Source organism: Melospiza melodia, chromosome 28, assembly GCF_035770615.1.
Source record: "Melospiza melodia melodia isolate bMelMel2 chromosome 28, bMelMel2.pri, whole genome shotgun sequence".
In the NCBI taxonomy this organism is placed as follows: domain Eukaryota; kingdom Metazoa; phylum Chordata; class Aves; order Passeriformes; family Passerellidae; genus Melospiza; species Melospiza melodia.
This window is the reverse complement of record NC_086221.1, coordinates 9,071,032-9,095,356: the sequence shown is the minus strand read 5'-3', so window position 1 is coordinate 9,095,356 and position 24,325 is coordinate 9,071,032. Positions and strand designations below refer to the sequence as shown.

At 53.1% G+C, this 24,325-nt stretch overlaps 1 protein-coding gene across 4 annotated transcripts; it reads right to left on the bottom strand.

The window, feature by feature from the left end:
* Nucleotides 1-7,918: 7,918 nt before the first annotated feature.
* Nucleotides 7,919-23,654, bottom strand: TAFA3 (TAFA chemokine like family member 3). Of its 4 annotated transcripts, none has more exons than XM_063177980.1 (6): nt 23,507-23,654; nt 18,598-18,682; nt 18,230-18,351; nt 11,607-11,756; nt 10,536-10,660; nt 7,919-9,205 (listed from the first exon to the last, which is right to left on the bottom strand). In XM_063177980.1, exons 3-6 carry the CDS (start codon nt 18,345-18,347, stop codon nt 9,194-9,196), a joined length of 405 nt encoding a protein of 134 aa, XP_063034050.1. In that variant the 5' UTR covers nt 18,348-18,351; nt 18,598-18,682; nt 23,507-23,654; the 3' UTR covers nt 7,919-9,193. The 4 variants fall into 4 exon arrangements, with proteins under 4 accessions (XP_063034050.1, XP_063034051.1, XP_063034052.1 ...); XM_063177981.1 differs by having other exon boundaries at nt 18,230-18,348; nt 23,507-23,652; XM_063177982.1 differs by lacking the exon at nt 23,507-23,654 and adding an exon at nt 22,805-22,893.
* Between the last annotated feature and the right edge of the window lie 671 nt (nt 23,655-24,325).

Sequence of the window (24,325 nt, the reverse complement as noted above, 5' to 3'; positions counted from 1 at the left end):
CCATTCACCAAGCCCTTCACACAGGGAAATTGAGTTCAGGCCCGCAGTTAGGGTGACAAGCGCTTGTGGGTCTAAAGGTCTTTGAGAAATGCTTCTGAAAAAGTGCTGTCCCTGGGTTCCAGGGGATCCCTCCACATAAAGCCAGGCAGAGTCACCCAAAAAAATCCCACTCCACTGGGGAGAGAAGCAAGAAACCAGCAAGTCTCAGAGCTGCATCTGATAGGAAACCTTAGATCTTCTGTCTGGAGTTTTGGTTTTCTATCTAAAGCTGCTAATATAAATATTTACTGGCAATTTTCCCCATTCTATTAGCAGCAGCACTTTGTGCAGGCTGAGTTTCTTAAGGAAATACTTTAAAAATCTACATATTCAAATTATCTCCAATTTTTTTTTTCCCTCAGGAGTAGAACTCTTGCACATATGGCTTTGCTTATACAACTAGTTTGATTAGATTTTATATTTCCATCTGTAATTTATGGTAAATTGCCTACAGATTCATTAAAAAAACCCATCCTTTAAATATGTTCTGAATAATCTCTTCCATGTATTTTATATATAGAACAAAAGTGAGGTGATTCTGTATTCTAAAGGGACACCTACTGATAAGAACATGTTGCATTTGTAGCAGTTTAAATGCAGGATATAGAAAATGTCTATCTTGTTGGGATTTTAAATCCCCACTAAAATGCATTTCAAGGAATCAATCAGTACTGAGTCAATGTACAAGAATTGCTTTAATAAATCTAGAGGTGTCAGACTCTAAGTGAATTGCACATTAAATAAAATCTGATTCTTCATTGAATGTATTGATTATTATCATTAAGAGCAGATCTGCTACTGTTGGCAAGCAGGAGGCTGACAGGATGACAGCAGCACTGCTGAGCTCCAGAGAAAGGATGTTTTGTGTGCAACCTGGGAAGCATCTCAGAATAATTTAGGTTGGAAGGGGCCTGAAAACTCACCTAGTTCCATCCCTTGCCCTGGGCAGGGACCCCTTCCACTAGACCAGGTTGCTCCAAGCCCCAGCCAACCTGATCTGAAGTCAACTCCGTGCACATCTTGCCAGCTCAGGGAGAGCCCAGGGGCAGAGCAGGAGCTCGCCCTGGGATGGGGATGGGGACTGTGGGGATAGAGGGGATGGCTCACCCCTCTGCTCCTGACACGGCACCGTGCCCTGCACTGACCCAAACCACTGAGCCATCACTGTGGCAAGTTCTCAGTTCATTGCTTGCACGCAGGTAATCATTGTAATATAAAGTGTTCAACCCACTGCCCCTGCATTTTCTATAACTCCTTTAACCAGTTCAGGACCAATATTCCATAAATATATATTCTCCCCAAAAGGCCATTTTCCAAGTATGGGTTTGATGTAAAACAAACTATTACAATATCTGATTTATAAGGCATGTGAAGTTTCTAACTGAAAAAAAGAAGGATGATGTATTTCTCAGGTGTCTTGCTGATTTATTTGCCATGTGGCAATTGATTAGTCATGTCAGCAACTTCATAAGTAACACAATTAATTCTGAAGTTATCCTCAAGTTATCCAAGTCCTGTGTCACTGATGAATGTGTGATGAGTCTGAGTTATAGGTTGCCTCTGAACTTGACTGACTCGAAATAAGTCACCAAGCTGAGTTGTAAATCACAAGAGATTGATCTGAGTACATCGCTGAGTCACAAGCACGTTTTAGATCACACACATCCCGATTTACGGACTGGTGAGGTGGCCTCTGCTCTGTCTCATGGTTTGGGAGTAAATGCCACAGTGTAAATCTGGGATGCCAGTATCAAACTGCACCTTCCTTGGGGACACACAAGGTGGAACAGCACCCAGGCAGAGCTGCACTGCTCCTGTCACACCCAGGAGCACTCAGGAATCATCACTGATGCTCCTGTCACACCCAGCAGCACTCTGGAACCAGCACGGACGCTCCTGTCACACTCTGGAACCAGCACCATGCTCCTGTCACACCCAGCAGCACTCAGGAATCATCACTGATGCTCCTGTCACACTCTGGAACCAGCACCCTGCTCCTGTCACACCCAGCAGCACTGGGAACCAGCACTGACCTCTTCCTGCAGAGGGAGAGCTCCAGGTGTGCCTCATGTTCCCTTTCTCCCTCTCCCCCCGAGGTACCCACAGTAAGCCTGACTGGTGCTGGCAGATATTGCAGGCTATTAATTAAGATGTCATTTACAGGCCCACTGGGTGACCTTAATTAAACTATAAAATGGCAAACACTAATAAGGAAGATCATATTGCTGTGGGGGGTGAATCAAACACATTAACCTCCTGGCGAGGAATTCTTTCTTCATCCGACAGGCATAAGAGACCTCGCAGCTTAATGCAAGGTGTGCTCAGGGTCACTGCTGGGCCGTGCATGGCACAGCTCCTCCTCACAGCTGTGGCTCCTCCTGTGGAGCACAGCTTGGTGCATAACACTGCAGACTCCACACTGGCACAGGGACCTTTCCTCAGAGCGTCAGACACTGCTCGCCAGGAGCATCAACATGGGGCTCCTTTCTCCTTGTCCTTCTCTTTTTGGGGCTCTTCTCCCTTTTCTATTTATTACCACAGACTGAGGTGGAGATCACCAGAAATTCTGAGGCTGCACACGAAGCTCTTCTGTTTGTTTTCCTTCCTGTGCATCGCTCCAATGCTGCCACACTAAACACTCATTTCATATTCCCAGGGGGTGAGGGAGATGCCGTGAGAGACACATTTACATCTGTAAACTGCAATCAAAGCTAATTAAACCAAACACAAATACTGATTAATAGAAGAGGGAACCTGATGTCAAGTCCTGTGGCTCCATCCCAAGTAACAGAGGCTTCTTTTTTAAGACACAGATTTGCTTGTTCCCTTTAATTCCCAACATCTGGTGGCACATCTCCAGCTCCTGGCTCCAAGGCAGCTGTACTGCATTTGGAAGTGATACAGGGAAAACCATCTGACAGCCAGAGCTCTGCCTGAAATGCAGCTTCCCTTTAAAAACGCACCACTGGGACACTACAATATGACATAAGCTCCATCCTTGTGCTCATTTTGCACCAGGCCACTGGTTTAATTTTATTTCATTAAAGCTGAATTTATTCCAGAAAAGCAGTTAAAATATTAATTAATAGACTTGCTGCATTTAAGAGTCCTGGATTCCTTGCTCCAGGCATCAGCTTTCCAGATGAGGTCTCAGATGGAAGTAGGTGCTAGCAGGAGAGATGAAGGTGCAGAAACAGCTCACACTGGAGTGAGTGGCCACAGCAGTTCCTGCACAGTTTTCACAACTCATAGAGAAAAAAGCCCTTACAGAACTGAGTATCCACAATATTTATTTTGCTGTTAATGAACATGGTCTCAGCCCCTGTAATAATCACAGGATGCCCAGTGTATTTAAGTATTATTGTATTTAAATAATTGATTGACTTAGAGCTCACTAATATGAATACATCCAGGAGTGTTTAATTGGATCATTACTTAATCCTGGCTCCGTGCACTGTATCATGTTACCAATAAATCAATTTTGCTTCTCTCTGCCTGTAAGATCTCACTGCTGATGGCTCAGAGCCCAGGCTGGGCTGGGGGCACTGCAGAGAAGGTGACACAAGGGAGGTGGCCAGTGCTGCTCCACAGGACTCCAGGGGCAGCTGGCTCCTGGCACACACGGGGAAGCTGAGAGCAGAGAAAAGCACACCATTAGAAGGAAATGGAGCATGTGCTAATTTGTCTGTGTTTTCAGTTAGCACGCATTTATTAGGATGTCTGACTTGCTCATATGCAGGTCAGCCTGGTAATATATTAACCTCTGGTGCCACAGACGTGCACAGGAAAAAATCAAACCACAATTCACAGGGATTTTACACACTGCCCAAGGCACTTCCTGACCATGCCCAGCACTGACAGCTGGAGGTACTGCTGGTTGCCACGACAGCATCCATCACCCTGACGAGGAAGGGATGCAGAGGCTCCTGGCTGTGGGGCTCTGGGCCAAACAGCAGAGGATTGGACCCCTGTGGGACTGGGGACAGGGGACTGAGATGCCCATGAGTCAGAGAAGAGGGATTGAAACTGTCCTGTCATGGGGAGGAGGGGATTGGGACCCCTGTGAGACTGGGACCAGGGCGCTGGGAGCGCTGTGAAAGGGGAAGCAAGAGGATCAGGAAGCAGGGGATGCTGAATGGGTCAGGAGAGCCAGTGCTAGATCACAGACCGAATGCTCCTGCAAATGTCAACAAAACCATACACATATTTTCATTTCTACCTATTTGACCTATGAACTAACTGCAAAATTTCTCTCTAATCCCTAGTAGATGAGCATCAGAGCAGACCTAGGGTCCAGGCTAATCCCTTTATTATGAAGCAATGCTACGGAAATCAAATACCAGCAGTAAGTCAGGAGATTAACAAGCTGGGAAGAGCACAAATTAAATTGCATCCTCCCTCTCTTCTCTGGCCCAGCCAATGGCTCTTTTTCTGCTGTGGCCACTGCAGCTGCCCCAGCAGGAAAACAAGGCTAGAAATCCCTTTATAAAAATGAGCCTCTATTTAATCCCTGATGCAGGTAGCAAGCAGAGTGTGCCCAGGATGAACCCCTGTCCGTGCAGCCCCTCATGGTGGGGTTCTAGGGGATGTCCTGTGCAGGGCCAGCAGCTGGACACAATGATCCTTGTGGGTCCATTCCAGCTCAGGATATTCTGTGATCCCGGGGATCCTCCTGGGGCGTGGCAGGAGTCAGGCTGCCAGCTCTGCCCTGACCCAGCAGCATGGAGCATCTGCCTTTATGGCACAGGACCATCTAAATGAATATTTTATTCATTCCCTTAAGAACATCTTCACAAATGCACAGTTGAATAAAACATGAGGATGCATTTTTGGAAGAGCCATCTAATGCTTCCAACAGCCCCATCACAGTGTATTAACCAGAGAAAAGATTGAGCTGTTGTATTTTTATTTTAGTGATTCTGATGGAGTCCCATGGCATGCAAGGCAGTGGGGAAGGTGCCCGCGGCCCCATCTCCCTGTGGCCACATGTCCCCATGTCCTGGTGGTGGGGCTGTGGCTGCTGTTGGCTTCTGTCCTGAGCGTGGGAGGGATGGGGCAGCATGCCTGGGTGCTGAAGCCCCTTGGTTCACATCCCCAAAGCAGGGATATATCTACTTGCAAACAAGCCAGACCGGGGAAAAATAAAGCAGTGTTCTTAGTGAAAGGTATTGGCAAAGTAGAAAAAAACCTGACCCATGTGCTCACATCCAAATACACTCGTGCCAGAACAGCCACGGGCACCTGCCACCTCTGAATCCTGTAAGCTGGATGAGACAGGTTCTGCTTCTCATCTCTGATAAACCAGTTCCAGGTTTCTCCATTCCTGAGCACAGCAGGGGAGATGCACAGGGATGTTTTTGCATGGCTGAGGTGATTCTAACAAAAATCTTTCTACTTCTGGAAAAGACAATTTTTTCTTGTTTGAATTCATTGAAAAGCAGCAATTAAGCCAATGGGCAGAGAGGAGCAAGCAGAGCCACGGCAGGAGAGTGGAGGGGGCAGGGGTTATAGGGAATGGGAACCAATTAAGGCCAAGAGGAGGAAATTTAGCACAGTTAAAGGAAACGTTCATCCAGCCCTAAATTGGACTTGCACTCACCAGTGCAAGGGGCCACTGATGGTAGGTTCCCTGTGGGATGCCATAGGAGCAGCACTTGCAAAAGTCACAAGGGTGGCACTAGTTAGAGCAGCAAAGCATCAGGGAAAGGGAAACACCAGGTGTGGCCTGAATGCACCACGGCTGGGTGAAGGAAAGGGCACCAAAGATGTGACCCTTGGAGGCATCCCCTGCTCCCACAGCGACACAGAGTTCACCATCCAGGAGAGCACAGCAACCCCAATGTGGACAAGGTGAGGTCCCTGTGAACGTCCTCCCTTGGAAAGCTCCTCTTCTGGAATAGCTTGGCATCACTGCTGACAGGTAGCACTGATTTATAAAGCAGAAATAAATGAGCCTGCTCTGCAATTTCACCTAATTTTGTCTCCCATTTCAATTTGCCATCTTTCAGCATAATGCTGGGTGGTTAATTATGTTTCCATCTTATTTCTTTGATAATACTGCACCTTGTACTGCTCAAAGGGTTTCATTTTACCTTTCATTTCACCTCCTAGCACAGCTCTACATTTAGTCAGCTTGTAATTTGGGGGTATTTTATGCATTATGCTTTTAGTATTTGTAGGTAAAATGGAATCCTTGTCTTTTAATTCACTCTCTAATAATTCTCCACCAAATCTTAATACAAAAGACTTTTTTTTCCCTGAAGACTAATTGAATGGGGTGTAATTATAATACCCAGGGAGATGATATTGAAAGTACGTTAACTGTGACAGTTTCCTCTGACTAATCACCCCTTGGGCAACTTCAAATCTTGTCTGCGCAAGCTCCCAGTCAGATACTGCACAGATGTGCCCAGACAGAACTTGGCACAAGACTTTCCCACCAAGATGGGGACTTGGGCAGGGTGGATCTGGGACCCTGGCACGAGAGCTCGGGGTGTCCAAGCTGCTGATGCAGCTGCAGGGGTTGATTTGTGTTGTCATCTTATTGCAGGGGTTCTATAGTGTTGTCTCCTTACCACAAAAGTTTCATACCTTCTTGGTGTTTTCTTGTGGGTGTCTCCTCAGAGCACTGACTCTCTCTCCTTCACAAAGCAGCCAACTGACTCCAGTTCCCTTCTTAACCAGCCACCCACTCTTTTATAGCACTCTTCTTCTCACTGGTTAGAGCTGTGGCCTGTTAAAGTCAGGCCTGTTCCTAATCTTTGATAATGGGCCCAGCTGCAACTCCTTAGGGGTAAGAGTACTTTCTATACTATCTTTATTTTCTTATATTCCATCCCCCTGCAGATTTGTCCTTCAGAGACCAGCAGTGTGGTCACACGGAGAGAGAAGGGATCAGGGTGTCTGCTGGGGACCGTGCAGGTGGCATTGTCCCACTGAGGCGGTGAAGAGGTCCTTGTCTCAGCCCAGAGATGTTCCCATCACCATCACCCTCCTCCTCGGTTTATTGCTCCTGCTAGGATGTTTGTCTGCTTGGCCAAAGGAAAGCACTGAAAACACAGTGAGTGGAAGAAGGGCAGAGGGCCAGAAGTTGTGGCAGCTGCATCCTTCCCTGGCTGCTCAGGAGTCAGAGGTAACAGCAGCAGTCCTGCAGGCTGCAGTGCTCTCCTTGGAAACACATTTACCCGCCAGGAGAGGAGCAGCAATTTGCAGTATTTGTGTACTCTGATGGTGTGATAGCAGCGAGGTCAGCACTCAGCAGACACCAAGGGGCTATTTCCTCACTAAACTGTGGGCTGCAGTAAGTGAAAAATAAGCTTCAAGGGTGCCTATTATGCAGACAATAAAATGTTTTTATACCAATGTAGATGTCAAGCTCAACACTTCCGCAGATTGGATCCTTCACATTATGAGCCAGCTATGAAAATGCTCAGCCAAGCAGGGAAGTTCCCATCTACAGCCTGGTGTTTCCTGCTGGAAATAACAGATTCTCCCTCTGCATCCGACAGCCTAGGTTCTCAGAGGGCACAGGACTCCAGCAGGGAACCTTTGAAATCCCAGTCTGGCCTTTGGCAGGGGGAGCATCTTCGGGGACATGGCGCTGCAGCAGTGGGAGCTGTCACACAAAGGGGAAGCAACAGGAAAAGAGGAGCTCTCGGCAAAGCATCCTGTAGAAATTAATGCACTTTTCCTTAGCATCACTATGAGCTACTCAGCCTTTGCTGGCCACAACAGGCTTTCAGCTCTCCTCCAAAGCCATCATTGAAAAAGCTGGTTGGGACTGGAATGGCCGGGGCAGAGTCCCCAGTCCCTTCACCTCAGATTCAGCAGCATGAGAAGCACTCCCAGAGACTCCTTTTGGTGATAAGCGAAAAGATCATTTGCAGAGATTAAAATGAATTTATTATTTCACAGTCTGGTATTTACATCACATCTGGAGAGAGTATTACATACCCCATTACAAAAACGTCTCAATAACGAGTCCTGTGGTGGGAGCCAGGGCAGGAGGCAGGTGGCAGCAAAGACAGCAGGGACCCCCTCACTGCCATGGTCCACACCATCTCCAGCCCCTCCTGCACCAGCACATCCCCTGCAGGGTCCCAGAGCAGGGCTGGGGGTGCTGGTCCCACAGCCCCAGGGTCCCCAGCACCTCTGACACCGAGGGCACAGAGCTCACGTTGTGCCCCACCTTCAGTTGCCACACCACAGGAAATGGTGGGTGCTGGAGAAGGTCATGAGCTCAGGGCCAGAAGGTAGTACATTTTTCTTTATTTTGGATTACTAAAACAAAATCTAGCTTGGTCAGAGGCCCTTTCTGATGCACCAGACACCCCAGAGCTGCAGACAGAGAGGTCGCCTCACACAAATCTGAAATTCAATTGCAAACACAAGCAGAAACTCAGTGCCTGGGATTTGCATGGTGGAAAACACTAAATTTGCAACCTGAATAATGCAATTACTGAGGAAGGAGAAACCAGCAGCATGCACCATGGAGACATCTCACGATCCCTGGGAGCCAACAGGGTGACAGACACCCTCTGACTATGCTGCCACATCTGCTGCCTGTGGTCATGGTGGTGGGGCAGGGAAAGGCCAGGCTCTGAGACCAGAGCAGCCCTCAGTGACCCAGGATCAGGCTGGAGCTCAGCAGCTGCTCCTAGGAACCCCAGGGCTAGGAGCCACGTGGGGAAGGTTTTCACATAACCACTGATTTCCCGATTCCAATGCAACCTGGATTCAGCATCTCGGGGGGAAAGGCCTCTCACAGCAATGATTTCAGCTATTCAGAATAAAGCCCACTTTGGGGGCCTGCTGCCTGTCTGTCTCTGCATTGTCAACAGCTCTTACATAGTGGGAGTATTTTATTTAGGAGGGTTAGAAAACGAGCCCATTTCTTGGTTGGTGAAGGAAAGGTCCCCAGAAAAGGAGGAAACCATGGAGTGACGGGATGCTGGCACTGCGCTGGGACCCTCCTGCAGCCTCCAGGGAAGCTGGGGCGCAGAGGATGCTCTGATCCAGCGGCTGCCACAGTCCTGCTGGCGGGTGCAGCCTGGCAGCCCTGCAGCATCCCCCCTCTGCAGGGCCACATCCTGCTGGCCACGGGAGCACCAGACCCACGGCAAGGCTGCTCAGCCCGTGCCACGCTGCATGGGGGCTATCGAGTGACCTGTGGAGGAGAGCAGAAATCATACAGTGCATCCAGCTGATTCCCCATCCATGAATTATCAGCAAACAGCCTCAAGAGGTGCAAATAAGATTGGCTCTTTACTTTCATTTAAAGGAGTGGCCATTCCAAATGTCACCTTAAGGATGGTTTGTGATTTTTGTGCTCTGGCTGCAGCTCCCACTGAGGTGTGCCTGCACAGGGGACTGAGATGCAAATCCAGCCCTTTGGCACCATTCCAAAGTCACTAAAGTCATCCAAAGCTACCAGAAGTCCTTTGGAAAACACAGGTCTGTGTTCCCAAACTGCTGCCTCCCTAAGGAAGGGCACAGCACCCAAAAGGAGGTTGGCCGTGGAGGGGTCTGCTGGATGAGGCAGGAGAGCAGAAGCTCCCAAGTCCTGCTCCCATTCCAGATGGGAATGGTCCCAGCGAGAATTCAAGACAGCAAAGCCAGAGCAGAGGCTTGGTGCTAAGTCAGTTGCTGGGGGAAACCAACCAAACAACACTGAGAGGGGAAAAAGACAATCAGCTCAATGTAATGCTGTAGGTACTGGTCAGTGATGGATGCTCAGGGCTGGAGGAACCTTTTTGGGTGTCCATAAAAACGCTTCAGCATGAAAGTGCTTTCTGTGCACAAAAATAATAGCAGCAATGAAAAAAATCCTGACATTGCTTACTGCGATAATTTTGTGGTGGGGGATGTGGGGTGAGGAAAACGAAAGCATGAGGAATAATTACACTCAACAGTATGAACAATTATTACAAAATTATGCAACCGATTTACCATGGCATATATGTAATTACTAATGAGTTTGATAAAATTTTAATTACACCTTGTTCTTTGGGGTATTCAGCAAGCCATGAAAATAATAATCGTGTAGGGCTCTGTCACAAATGATTGCCTCAGACAGGGAACAGGGACAGATTCAGGGCTGTGCCACTGGGTTGGGAAGGGCAACCCGTGGCCCCGGAGCAGTGGGAAGTGCTGGGGAGCAACCTGGACACCCTGGGAGCCCTGGGATGTTACACAGACACACCTGGGGTGTCTGCTCAGGGGCTGAGCCATCCAACACCAATCCTTCCAGCAAGAATGATCAATTGGAAAAGCTCTGCGATGCACGCAGGGTTGTGGCATGCCTGCCAGCCCCTCCAGCACCAGTGACAAGTGCACAGCCCAGACCCTCTGCTCTGCTCCTTATCAGTGTGTGTGCCCTGAAGGAGCTGGAGCTCTCTCCTTCCCCCAGAGCTGTGGGTGCTCTCCTGGGTGTTGCTTGCTTGCCCCAGGCTGGGGAGGCACACCTGGGTACCCCCCAGCACCTGCCAGGGACGTACCTTGGTCGTCTTCACTTTGTTGCCACTGCTGCAGCTCCATCCCGAGAGGTCAGGCAGCACTTTGCATTCCTCCCCGTGCAGACACGGCTCCATCTGGCACCACCACTTCTGCAGCACGATGGAGGCTGGGGAGAGGAGGGGATCAGCAGCCAGGCTGCAGCACAGGGCATGGAGGACCAGCTCTGCCCACCTTCGGGTGACACCAGCCCCTCTCTCCACCACAGCTCACATTGAGGAGCCCTGGAGCAGGGGCTGCTCCTCACCTGCCTGGCCTCACCTGGCCCAGCTGCTCCACCTGCCTCCAGAACACCCTGTGTTCTCTCACTACCCAAGGGAAAAAAAGCCCAGTGTCCTCACTGCTTGAACAGCAGTGCTGTTCAAGAACCTGTTTCAGGCTCCACTTATGGAGCAAAGGGATTGTCTCCTACCACTCTGCTCTACTAGGGTCTTGTGATTCATGGCTCCAGTCTGGGCAACCAGAGTGGGCTCTCTCATATTTGGGAACAATATGACCTGAGCAGCTGGGGACAACAAGAGCCTTCCCTAACAATTTATTCTGGCATTACTAGGTGTTGCACAGAACTGCAGTCACAGGCCACTGGTTGTCAAGCAAATCAATACCATGCTGGCAGGGGCTGGTGATGGCTCTTTGGTCGTAGCACATAATGGCATTCAATAAAACATACAGGTTGTATGTCTGGTGCTCCTCACAGGCAAAGGTGTTGCATGGCTGGAATCATATCCCTGCTTCCAGCTGTGGCAGCAGGGTGAGGAGACGTGCAGGGATCAGTGCTGCAGACCTGACCCCAGCACGGTGATGCTGGAACCCCCATAACTCCCCCACAGCACATAGCTCAGGGCTGCACAGAGTGGAGTATCACAGCCACACCAGCTCAGTGAGTGCCCAATGAGAAAGTGCCCCAAAATGTGCCCCCTTCCCCATTGCTCTGCTGCAGGATCCCAGGGCAGGTCTCCTCTGCTAATGCCAGGGACATGGAGACCCCGCACCTGTTTAACCCATGAAGATGAGGTCAGGGATTGAAAAGGAAGGGTTGCACCGTGGGTACTCACCGTCCACGCAGGAGGGAGCTGCCCGTGTTGTCCCTGCCACCTGCCCTGGGAAGCAGGAGCACTTCACCGTCTGGGAGCGCTCCTCGATCTTGTTCTTGTTGCAGCACCGGTGAGCTGCAATCACCTCGCACGTGCCGGGCTCCACGTGCACTGCAGGAGAAACAGCCCCGTGAGACCAGAGAGCTCAGGCCATCCCCTGCCCACTGCCCTGGGCAGCACTGAGAGACCCCAGAGAGCTCAGGCCATCCCCTGCCCACTGCCCTAGGCAGCACTCAGAGACCCCAGAGAGCTCAGGCCATCCCTTGCCCGCTGCCCTGGACAGCACTCAGAGACCCCAGAGAGCTCAGGCCATCCCCTGCCCACTGCCCTAGGCAGCACTCAGAGACCCCAGAGAGCTCAGGCCATCCCCTGCCCACTGCCCTGGGCAGCACTGAGAGACCCCAGAGAGCTCAGGCCATCCCCTGCCCGCTGCCCTGGGCAGCACTGAGAGACCCCAGAGAGCTCAGAGAGCTCAGGCCATCCCCTGCCCACTGCCCTGGGCAGCGCTGCTGCTGTGAGCTGTGACCAAGGCACAGGAGAGCCCGGTATGTGCAGCAGTGTCCCAGCTCTGGAATCACCTCTGGGGCTGCTGGTGAGTACAGCTGGCGTCTGGGCACAGCATCTTCCCAGTCCTTGGGTAAGGAAAAGTGCTGGTACCTGCTCCACACCTCTCGTATCTCAGCTCTTGCTCCTAATAGCCCTCACACCCATGGTACCCTCCAAAATGCATCCCCGTTTGCCACGGCCAAGCCAAGAGCTTTATTGAAACTAACGAGCACATTAGCTAATTGCAGCTGATAATGAGATGCACTTTGCTACAAGAGGGGATGGTGCACGGTGCTGCTTTTGGCGTCAAGCACAGCACCATCCCTTCCGACCAGCTACAGTCAGTGCCTCCACCTTGCCATCACCCACCCTCTCCCTGGAGGAGGATCAGGTTTCCACCCTGCAGCGGCAGAGAAATGTCATGGTGTTCATCAGCAATTCAAGCTGCTCTGCTGCTCCCCCTCCCAGTGCCATTAAAATATTAAGGAAAATAGAAAACTACCGTGTTGGCTGATCACCTCTGGGATCAGAGTTTAGAGCTGGTCAGCATCTCAAATCAGCGCTCCAGCTGGGTAATGGCCCACACAAGCACAATACAAATCAGCCAAAAAGGGCTGACAGACTTCATTCCCACGACCCCAGAGATGCCTGCAGGTCCTGCTTAATGAGCACTGGGGCAGCAGCGCAGAGCCACACGTGGGCACGTCCTGGGTCCTGTGGGTCACTGGGGACACTGGGGTCACTTTTATTCCCTAGCAAACAGGAGCCAGGCTGGGTAGAGGACAGGGAAGCTGCATTCCTGCAGTGTGGCATCCCAAAATGTATGCAGGTAAGCAGGCATCAGGGCATTCCTGGTTGCTCCATGCCCTCGGCTCAGGACACTTCCCACCGCACACGGGCAGGACGGGCTGCACAATCACCATGACTCTAATTTACTCCATTTAGTGCTATTTCATGGTCATTTTCTTTTAATGAACCCTTACTTTCATTTCTGTCCATAATAATTACACCATTATTATATGGAATATTTTGTAATAATATCTCTGGCCACAAATTTTATCTTCTCTTTGAAATGCCATAGTAATTCAGCTTTAATAATAAATTCTATCCTTTTGTATACAGAAATGGTAGACTTCGGTGAAAGTGAAAAGGAAAGCAATTCTTTGCAGAACAAACATGACTGTTTTGCCCTTTCCTTATGGTTCACGAGATTTTTCAAATAATTTGAGGAGGAAGTAGAGATCCTTGCCCTGGGCTGCCTATGAGCCCCCATTCCTCTCACACTGTGGTCCAGGACCACAAGGAGTCACTCTTCCACCCCGTGCACCTCACCAGGGAATTTTACACCCTCAAGTCTCAGTGTTCACACGCAGTTACGGTTTTGACTCATTTTCAGAAAAGCTTCATTAGCAGAGCTCCTCCCGGGAGGGCTGCCCAGGCAACCCCTCTGCTCCCTTGCAGTCCTGCTCTCCGGCTGCTCATTTCCAGCTAATTTTAAAAGGTTCAGCCAAGGGAGAGCCAGGCAGAACGGAGGAATCGGTCATTACAACCATGCAATAGCAGTTTGCTAACGTGTCAAAGCCCTTTTAATTTGCTCGGAAAGGTGCAGCTCAGAGATAAAGAGAAATTTGACTCCCTCTGCCTTATGGCAGCCAGCTGAGTGTGGGGCATTGCAGTGCCCAGAGTCCTTGCCCAGGCAGAGCTGCCTGTGTGGGGCAGGTACCCCATTGCCCTGGCACAGCCCCTGGCACAGTCCCACAGCCCTGGCACAGCCCCACAGCCCCTGGCACAGCCCCACAGCCCCCTTGGGGCACACACAGCCCCCCAGCCCCTAGCACAGCCCCATTGCCCCTGGCACAGCCCCTGGCACAGCCCCATTGCCCTGGCACAGCCCCTGGCACAGCCCCCTTGGGGCACACACAGCCCCCCAGCCCCTGGCACAGCCCCATTGCCCCTGGCACAGCCCCTGGCACAGCCCCATTGCCCTGGCACAGCCCCTGGCACAGCCCCCTTGGGGCACACACAGCCCCACAGCCCCTAGCACAGCCCCATTGCCCCTGGCACAGCCCCTGGCACAGCCCCATTGCCCTGGCACAGCCCCTGGCACAGCCCCCTTGGGGCACACACAGCCCCCCAGCCCCTGGCACAGCCCCATTGCCCCTGGCACAGCCCCTGGCACAGCCCCATTGCCCCTGGCACAGCCCCTGGCACAGCCCCATTGCCCTGGCACAGCCCCTGGCACAGCCCCCTTGGGGCACACACAGCCCCACAGCCCCTGGCACAGCCCCATTGCCCCTGGCACAGCCCCTGGCACAGCCCCATTGCCCTGGCACAGCCCCACAGCCCCCGTGGGGCACACACAGCCCCACAGCCCCTGGCACAGCCCCTGGCACAGCCCCACAGCCCCTGGCACAGCCCCATTGCCCTGGCACAGCCCCTGGCACAGCCCCCTTGGGGCACACACAGCCCCCCAGCCCCTGGCACAGCCCCATTGCCCCTGGCACAGCCCCACAGCCCCTGGCACAGCCCCATTGACCCCTTGGGGCACACACAGCCCCCCAGCCCCTAGCACAGCCCCATTGCCCCTGGCACAGCCCCTGGCACAGCCCCATTGCCCTGGCACAGCCCCTGGCACAGCCCCCTTGGGGCACACACAGCCCCACAGCCCCTGGCACAGCCCCATTGCCCCTGGCACAGCCCCTGGCACAGCCCCATTGCCCTGGCACAGCCCCACAGCCCCCGTGGGGCACACACAGCCCCACAGCCCCTGGCACAGCCCCTGGCACAGCCCCACAGCCCCTGGCACAGCCCCATTGCCCTGGCACAGCCCCTGGCACAGCCCCCTTGGGGCACACACAGCCCCCCAGCCCCTGGCACAGCCCCATTGCCCCTGGCACAGCCCCACAGCCCCTGGCACAGCCCCATTGACCCCTTGGGGCACACACAGCCCCACAGCCCCTGGCACAGCCCCTGGCACAGCCCCACAGCCCCTGGCACAGCCCCACAGCCCTGGCACAGCCCCACAGCCCCCTTGGGGCACACACAGCCCCACAGCAAGGGCCCTACTGATGGCAGAGCTGAAGAAGCAGCACGCAGCATCAGGACTCATCCCACTCTCAGGGATTTGCCTGAAGGTCTTAGAACTGTAGAATCAGAGCCTGGCTAGGGTTGGAAAGGACCTTAACAATCATCTTATTCCACGCCCTGCCATGGGCAGAGATGCCTTCCACCAGGCTAGGTTACTGCAAGGCCCATCCAGCCCAGCCTTGAACACTTCCAGGACTGGGTTCAAGGGCAGTCTGAGCCAGGGCCTCACCACCCTCACAGGGAAGAATTTCTTCTGAATGTCTAACCAAAACCGGTCTCCTTCCAGTTTAAACCATTCCCCATTGCATTTTCTTCTGACAATCTGGCACCCTGCCCTGCCCTAGGACACGATGCCATTGGAAATTTGCCCCCTCCAGGTGCCAGCCCTGGCAGCAGGACACTGCATCTCCTCCCCAGGCCATGCATTTGAGCCCATGGGGAGCCAGGTAGGGGCCATCCCAGCTGCCAAAATGCACCTCAGCTCCTACACACCAGATTCACCTGTTTTCCCAGCCCTGCCACTCGGGGTTTTCATGTCCCATGCCTGGGAAGTGAGAGCAGAGAGGCTGAGCCCACGTGCAGCGTGAGCAGCGGGCCCCAGAGCTCCTGCAGCTGCTTCTCCTTTTGCTGAGCAGCAGGAAACTTGGAACAAAATGCGTATCAGATGGATGGGGTGTTTAACACCGACAGCAGGAAACCTCCCGAGAGCCTGGGATAACTTCCAGAGCTTCTGGCATGCTTCTCCCTCCCATTTAACTGGCATTTCCCCACTGGAACCCGTTTTTAAAAGACACAGCTTATCTCATGGAACCATGAAGAATTGTAAGAGCAAACAGCTTTTGAATCCTGCATGCAAAAATAAAATGAAAATGCTGTCCTACTCTGATTGACCTTTAAATGAGCAGCAGAACATGGGGTTTTTATGGCATAACCCGAAATGACACATTTTGAGTATCTCAGGGAGCGTGGGCACAACCCCACATGTTCAGTGTAAAATACTGCTTGCTGGTGGAGAGCTACAAAATGAAGAGAAGTTGGATGCATGTAAGTGTCAGGCAATGCCAAGAGAACCTCATTTCCCAAAAGAAAAAATCCCAGCTGACTTAAATGCTTTTTTCCTTCTGCTTCAGGTTGAGTGATGAGCACAAAGGCAAAGACAGCCCTTTGATTATCAGCTTTAGAAGGTGCTGGGGCCACCTTTGTGGGACTTGGATCCAGACATTCCAGCCTTGCTCATCATGAAGCCTCACCATGTTACACAGGGGATTAAACTGCTGGTGAATCATTCTTCACCAAGGAGTCTCTTATTCTGTTCCCAAACGACGTGCCTGATTCATGTGGCCCCTTAAATCCAACCACACTCTGCAGGAAGCAGCACTTTGCCTGGACAAAGCAGCATCTCCATGCGCTGGGTGGGCACAAGGCATCTCGGGCACTTGGTATGATTTGTGTGCAGGGCCAGGAGTTGGACTTAATGATCCTTGTGGATCTCTTCCAACTTGAGATATTCTGTAATTCTATTATCAGACCTGGTTGTCACAGTCAGACGTGTCCCTGGAGAGCAAACAAAGGGTTTGCATGTGGTCTCTCTCTTCAAGAAATTTTTAAGTTTGAGGTCACAATTCCTCTGCTACTGATAATTTTTGGGTGGTTTTACGTGTGAATAAACACAATTCAAAGAAGCAGCTCCCTACAAAGTAATACCATGGAGGAGCAGGGCTCTCTGGCACTGGGATTGGGCAGGTTGAGTGAGCATTTAAGCTGCCAGCAGTGCCCATATCCCTGGTAGACCTGATTCAGTGCCAAAAAAGTCATCCCAGAAAAAAAGTGAAGAGTTTTCTCCCAGTTAGAATCACAGAATAGTTTAGGTTGGAAAGAAGCATAAAGCTCATCTTGCTCCACTGCCTGCCACTACCAGAGCCACCTTCCACTAGCCCAGGCTGCTCAGAGCCCTGTCCAGCCTGACCTTGGACACTCCCAAGGATGGGGTATCCAGGGTTAGGAGGAGGGAAGGGCAGGTAGCTGCTGCCTGACTGGGTGAGGGAGGCACTCTGGAAGATGTGTTTTGGTTTTAAGCAATGCGGGTGGGGATTACAGGATTAGAACTGCTTTAACTGTCAGGCAAAAATGACAGAAATAGGACAGGGTTAGGTGTGGGGTCAATCAAGAGCGTGAATGGTTTCAAATTAACCCCTAGATGCCCTTTCCAAGCAGAGGCATAGGAAGCAGACAGCAGGTGCCCTGGGATCTGAGTGTTTGCCTGTGCTGCCAGGTGCACAGCCCCACCAGTAACACCAGTAACACCAGCATCCACCCCCTCATACGTCCTCCCACTGTGCTCCAAGGAGCCTGTACAGATGTACATATGGATCATTATATGTGTCTCAGATTTTGCTACAGACGTGAAGAAATTCCTTCTTTAACTCCTTAGACCATCCCAGCTCACCAAGCCCCTGGTTTTAAATGCCCCATCATGAGTATTCACAACTTCTATCTCCAAGCAGCAGCTGCTATGGCTGCATGTTCCCACCCATCTTGAAGGAGCAGTCCCGGCAGTTTCCTGCACATGTGGACACTCCAAACACCAATCCAGCAGCTGTCACAGTGGCACTGTGTTGTGCCTCTTGGTGTCCGTTTGCTGGATGCTGCCCCACACATTTGGCATGCTCATTCTTGCTGCCCAGACCCCAGGAAAAGGGATGGACTCTGAGCTCCTTGAGGCTGTCAGCATTTGGTCCCCAGGGATGCCCACCTGCTCCAAGTGTGCACCACAGCCTGGAACTCCTCCTCCCCCGGCAAGAAATGTGAGACAGAACTTCACCAAGCAGCTCATCCCCATGTAACCCCCACCTCAGGCATCCCATGAAGACCCCAAGGTACTGCCATTGTCACGGGGACACAGATGACTGCACAAGCATGTGACACGTGCAGCAAGGGTCTCGCTCCCCTACCTGAATGGCTTCTGTGCTGGTGCGTGGAGGCCAGCGTCAGTCGTCCCCACAGCGTGGTGAGGCAGAGGCTGAGCACGAAAACCCATTTGCTCAGGCTCTGTATATCTCTCTCACTCATTCTACTGAAAACAAGAAGAGATATGTGCAGGAAAAGGGACTGAGGAGGGCTGGGAGGTGCAGATCCACTCACCGGTACGACTCCTGAACGTTGTGAGCACTGGGGTGTCTGGCTGTGGGGACATGGCCCTGGGAGATGAAGGGATTCACCCACCACCCTCAGATGACCTCAGACTTCATCAGCAGCATAGGCCATCTCAGCAGGACAGAAAGAGATCCCACCAGCAGTAGTACAGGTGAGTGATGGTTACCTTTTACTGGTGATTCACGGTCACATCTGTGCATCTGCCAACCTCAGGTGGGTCAGGTCTTTGCAAGGAGCAGACATCAGCACATCTGAAAGGAGAAAGAAGGACCTGGGCAGTGATACCTGCCATCAGCATGAGCCACTGTGTCCCTGGGAGTGGCTGGGGACACCTGGGAATTTCACCAGCCCCACTTCAGGACACACTCTCAGGTGCATGAGCACGTGTCCATCGCACCACTGAAACTTCTCCAGGGGCTCAGCCCATAACCCTGCTCACCCCTTTAAACAGCAGGGCCTGCAGAGCTGCTCCTGATTTTTACTGCTGAGAGCACAAAATCAGGTCCTTTATAGTAGGTCGTTGAAGCAGATGACAAACACTAAATGCACAGGCAGTGTGTGTGGGAAGAGCCAGAGCAGATCAGCAGCGAGTCATTTCAGGTTCTGCCTTGTCTGTGAGTGGGTACGTGCTGTGACTGTCCTTGTGTCGCTGAGGTCCCTTGCAGTGATGCCCAAGGCTTGGCACTTGTAAAGCACTTGCTGACAAACAGCAGGATGGGCTGATCCCGTTGGATGTCCTGGGGCCAGCACCCACAGGAGGCAGGAATTGCTGCAGGAATTGCAGCAGACTGCCAGTGGGATACACAGAGCCCACGGCAGCGCCAGGACCTGCAGTCTGGTCTCCCAGGCATCACCTTCCTCTGGGGCTGCTCCTCCTGCCAGCACAGACACCAAATTCATGCAACCACACACTCAAAACTGCATCAGCTACCCCTGGACACACTGAGAATCTCTCTTGGCACCACATTGGCACCACTCCTACTCCATGCAGCGCATGCTGGGAAGAAGCCAAGTCTTACACCATCTGAAGCCCCTAGAGAAAAATGTAAATCCCAAAGGTTTTGTATTTTACTGCTGGGTTCTTTAAATGTGTTCTCTTCACTATTTACAGCCGTTCAGATGGGAACAGCTCTGGCACTCCGCAGGCAGCAGCACCAACAGCCATGTCACTGCTTGGCAGCTGCCAGGTGGCATGGTGACCTCCCAGCCTCCATTATCACCTGCTGGGGTCTCACCAGGTCCAGAAAACAACTATGTCCCCCATAAAATATTAGTGCTGGATCATAACTTACTAACAAGACATCACAAAGACAAGTGGCGATGACACTGAGGCTGGGCAGTGCTGCCAGGACCAGCAGCAGGTGCCAGGGGTGCCCCTGCCCTGTGCCAACCTTGCACCCACAGTCCCCTCCATGGGCAGTGCACTGGACAAACCCACACCCCTCAGAGAAGAAATCTTCAATTTTCAACCATGTTTGAAATTTCTATCTGCTCCGGACCATGAGACAGTGAAACCACAGACTCCTCTAATGAAGAGGTGATGCTTCTTCACACACAATATGCTGACATTTTTAATCAAAATGAAGTTATTTGAAGTGGTAAAAAGGACATTTCTTGTTTGGAAGCATTTTAAAATGAATTTTCCTGTTTTAAACTGGCATTTCAAAATGAAAAATGCTTCATTCCGAATTGGTGATTTAAAGTGATATTTTGCACTTTGATTCTCCCATCTGGGAAACAAAAATCAGAAAATGTCATCAAAAGTGTTGACATTTGCGCAGGAAGAAGCCAAAGGTAGATTGACAAAACCACATATTTTATGCTAAAAAGATAATTTAGAGGTAAGGAAATGCTTATAATTAATGCTGTGGGATGGTCAGCTGGGCCAGGAACAGATTGAAGAGTGTCTGGCAGCATCCCACGTGCTGTCCTGACTCCATCCCTGCCCACTGCTCCAGCCCCTCCATTGCCAGGAAGAATCCAGTGTGGCTCAATGTGCAAGAAAACCATTGCTCCTCGAGGTGATGTGGTGGGACTCTAGACTCCTGTAAACCCATATTTAGGTGATCTCTGATGTTCTGGCACAATATGCTCTGCATGAGGCTTCTCAGAGGGGGATCATACAACAGCTGGTGCTGCTGGAGTCCCTTTAGAGACGTGACAGCCCACTGTGTAAATACGGATGTCAGCTCAAAGCATGCACTATTTGCTCAATGACAAAGCAAACAGCTCTCTCAGAGCTGCTCAGTCCTTCACCTGAACCCAGAGGCAGTGAGTGCCACAGCACTGCACCCAGCAGGGAGTGGGGCACATGCCCCACACCTGGGGCCACCCTGCCCAGCCACGCTGCACACAGCAGGAGCTGTGTCCCAGCTGTCTTGGCCCATGACGGGGCACAGCTGGCAGCCCAGATGTGAGGACAGCAGACACAATGCTGCTGCAATTTTTGCAACAGCGAGTCCCCAGTGCCAACACACCTCCCATGCACCTTCCAGCAGAGCAGCCAGGTCCCCATCAGGAGACCCTGGTTTCCTGGCTGCTGCAGCTCCTGCTCCATGCAGGGAGCACAGCCCAGGGCCCGGGCACCAGGCCTGAGCCCCACAGCACACACCAGAGTCCTTCTGGGGGAGCCCATCCCCAGCTCATGCCCATGGGACCCTCCAGGCCATGTGAGTTTCCAGGAGACATTCCTAAACCTCTCAGGTGGACCAAAACCCAAGCACTCCACTGGCCACTCCATCCCACAGGGGACAGCCCCACATTCCCAGTGCAAAGTATATTTAGCTCAGAAAGGCTGAGATGTTTGCTATAGCCAAGGAAGCATAAATAAATTACAGTGTTATCAATAATGCAATCCACACTGTCCATGCCACACTCCGCAGGGAAACCACTGAGCTGAGCAGGAGCCACGCTGGGGGCCAGGAGAGCACAAGGGGAGCAGGAGGACATGGTGCATCCCAGCACTCCATGCTGGCACAGGCACTCAGAGTTCCCACTCATGCCCAAACTCCCATTAGAAAACACAGCTCCGCAGAAATCGCTGTTTTGACAGTTATCAACCTCCAGTGTAGTGAGATTACAAGTACAAATGTTTGGTCTGACTTGAGATTTTTCAGCCTGGAATGTCAGTGAAATGAAGAGTGGTGCTCTGGCATGTCAAAACATTTAATTTTGATTGAAGATCTTGGTATTCTCCATTCTGTTATGTGCTGTTTGGAATTTTGTGGAATTTTTCACTAACATTTTTTAGCTGCTTTTGCCTTTTGGGTCTGAGCTGGGACCTGAATTCTGTCAAATTCCCCAGTCTCTCGGACTGTCAATCTCAGTTGCAACCAGAGTGTCAGGAGTTGATGGTTCCTCTGTGAGGGCCCACGTCCCTCCCTGTAGGCACATGTGGGCATGGGCCATCATCCACATGGGAGCTTCATCGAGGTTCTCCAGCACAGACACACCACAGGAACAGCTCCCTGCTGCCCTCGCAGACAACGACCACTCTGCCTGTCACAGGAGCTACGGACGTTTTCCTCCTCCTCCGTTAAAGCCCCATGTGGAACCGTGCCCCTCCAGCCAGGGTCCAGTGCCCCACGGTGCTAATGAGGCGAATGAGCAGCCCCCCAAGCCCTCTGCAGCAAAAGGGATGGCTGGTGAGCAGGAGGAGGAGATCGCTGCTTCCCTGCCTTGGCACCCCCAGCATGGACAAACTCACGACTCCAGAATGGGACTGGTGCAGCTCATGCTCTCCTGCGAGCCCCTGAGCCTCTGCTCGTGGTGGTGGGGCCATCTGACCCATCCTGTGCCCCTCGAGGCACCCCACGAGGCAGCTGGCTCTCAGCGCCGCTGCCCTTCCAGAGCAACGGAGCATCCTTGGCCGCAGAATCTGGGATCTCTCCGGCAGCGCTGTGCCTCCCAGAAAGGCAGGTAGCTTCACAGCTCTGGCAAAACAGCATCCGTGACGAGCCCACTCCCCGAGCTGGGGCCGGACCGGGCCCCGCCGGCTCCGAACCCCCCTCAGCCCGCAGGGGCCGCGGCCGCCGCTGCTGTCGGAACCACCGGTAACGGGGCGCAGGGCAGAACCGGCCCCGTTAAACTCGCTGCAGGGCCCTCCCGAGCCCCGCTCCGGTCCCGGGGAGCCCCGGCGGGGGACCGGGACACGCGGGGACCGGGCGGCGACGCACGGCGGCCGGGCGGAGCCGGGAGCGCCGGACCCCACGGCGGAGCCCTAGACCGGCATCCCGGTGCCAGCGGCACGCCGATCCCGGCGGCTCCCCGGCCCCGGCGGGACTCAGCGTCCCCTCGGAGCGGCGCTCGGCACCGCGGCGGGAGCGGCCCCGGGGCCGCCGTCTCGTTCCCCCCGCCAAACTTTCCGCACGTACCTGCCGGTGGCCTCGGGGCGGGCGGGGGCCGACGCTGCCCATGGCCGGGGGCCGCTCCGCCCCGCTCCGCTCCGCCGGGTCAGCGCCGCCTCCGCGGGCCGCAGCCGCCGGGGGCCGCGGGCATCGCCGGGCGGCGGCGGCGGCGGCGGCGCGGGGCTGGGCGGGGGCGGCGGGCGCGGAGCCGAGCGGAGCCCGGCGGAGCCGGTGCCGGCGGGAAGGGGCGCAGCGCCGCCTGCTGCTGCTGCTGCCGCTGCCCGGGGACCGGCCCGCGATCCCGGGCTGGCACCGGCACCGGCACCGGCTGCGCACCGAGCCGCTCGCCGCCGCCCCCGCCCGCCAGGGCGCTGCCCCGCCCCGGTCAGCCCCGGCGCCCGTCAAGGCTGTCAGGGAGGAGGAACAGCAGACAGAATTAACGGGAAAAATTATTTACACACACAACCCCTTTCCATCTCCCCCAAAAAAACAAAGCGGGGGTGACGGCCCCCGTGAGTTCCGAGGGATAGAGAACGGTCCAGGGATGGACAGATGGAGAGACAGACAGCCTGATAACTGGCCCTGGCATTCTCCTTCTCAAAAGATGAGCCTGGTCAGAGCTAATTTACCCAAAAACTAATTTTCCCTACCAAAAAAGGTGTGATGGATCCGCGAGCACAGAGGGGTGCTAGATGGTGTGGGGATAGACAGACAGACAGATGGACTCACTCCTGCAGCCCTCTTCTCCTCAAAATGTGAGCCTGTCTTTGGTGTCAAACCACCAGAACTCAGCTTTCCTGGAACTGAAATAGCATCACCAGCCTGGATCGGGCTCTGCAGGAGACTGTCCCTGACACAGGGGATTCCAACACCGGGGACCACAGCACCAGCCTGGGCCAGTTCTTTCCTCAGGGCAGCTCCATGTTTGTCCAGAAACTCTCTCCTGGCGCCCCCAGGGCACAGCTTGCATGGCTCCTCCCGCAACAGGCTTTAAAGCACCAACAAACAGCAAGGGCAAAGGTTGAATTTTCACAGTTGCTGCCAAGAGTTAGACCTGCAACCTCAGCACAGCTGAGATGAGGGGCTGAAGTTCCAGGCACTCATTTTTGTTGCTTTGCTCAAAGCTATTTGAACATCGATGAAAGCCTTTGGTGTCTGAAGACAGCTCACTGCTTACACCTGGACCTTCCACCCCACACTCAGCTGGAAGCGTGGAGTCATTTCCAAGGCCAAGCTGAGTCAGAGGTGCGCAGCAGCTCTTCAGACAACTCACACGTGGGCAGTTTGCAAATCCCCCAGCCATTTGCCTTCCATGGGATCCCAAAGCCTCTGTGCATGCCCCCTCCCTTGGCCAGAAGCCAGCCCTTGGAAAGGGCACTGCGGCACTGGCAGCTCCTCAGGGCACCAGACAGAGGGCAAGGCAGAGGTCCTGAGGGGACCCACCAGCTCCTGGGGCGCCCACGACCCCCAAAGTGCACACAGGTATCCAGGGGAGAGTACCCCAGCCCCTGACAAGATTAGGTTACTTTGCTATTTTGCCCTAGGAAA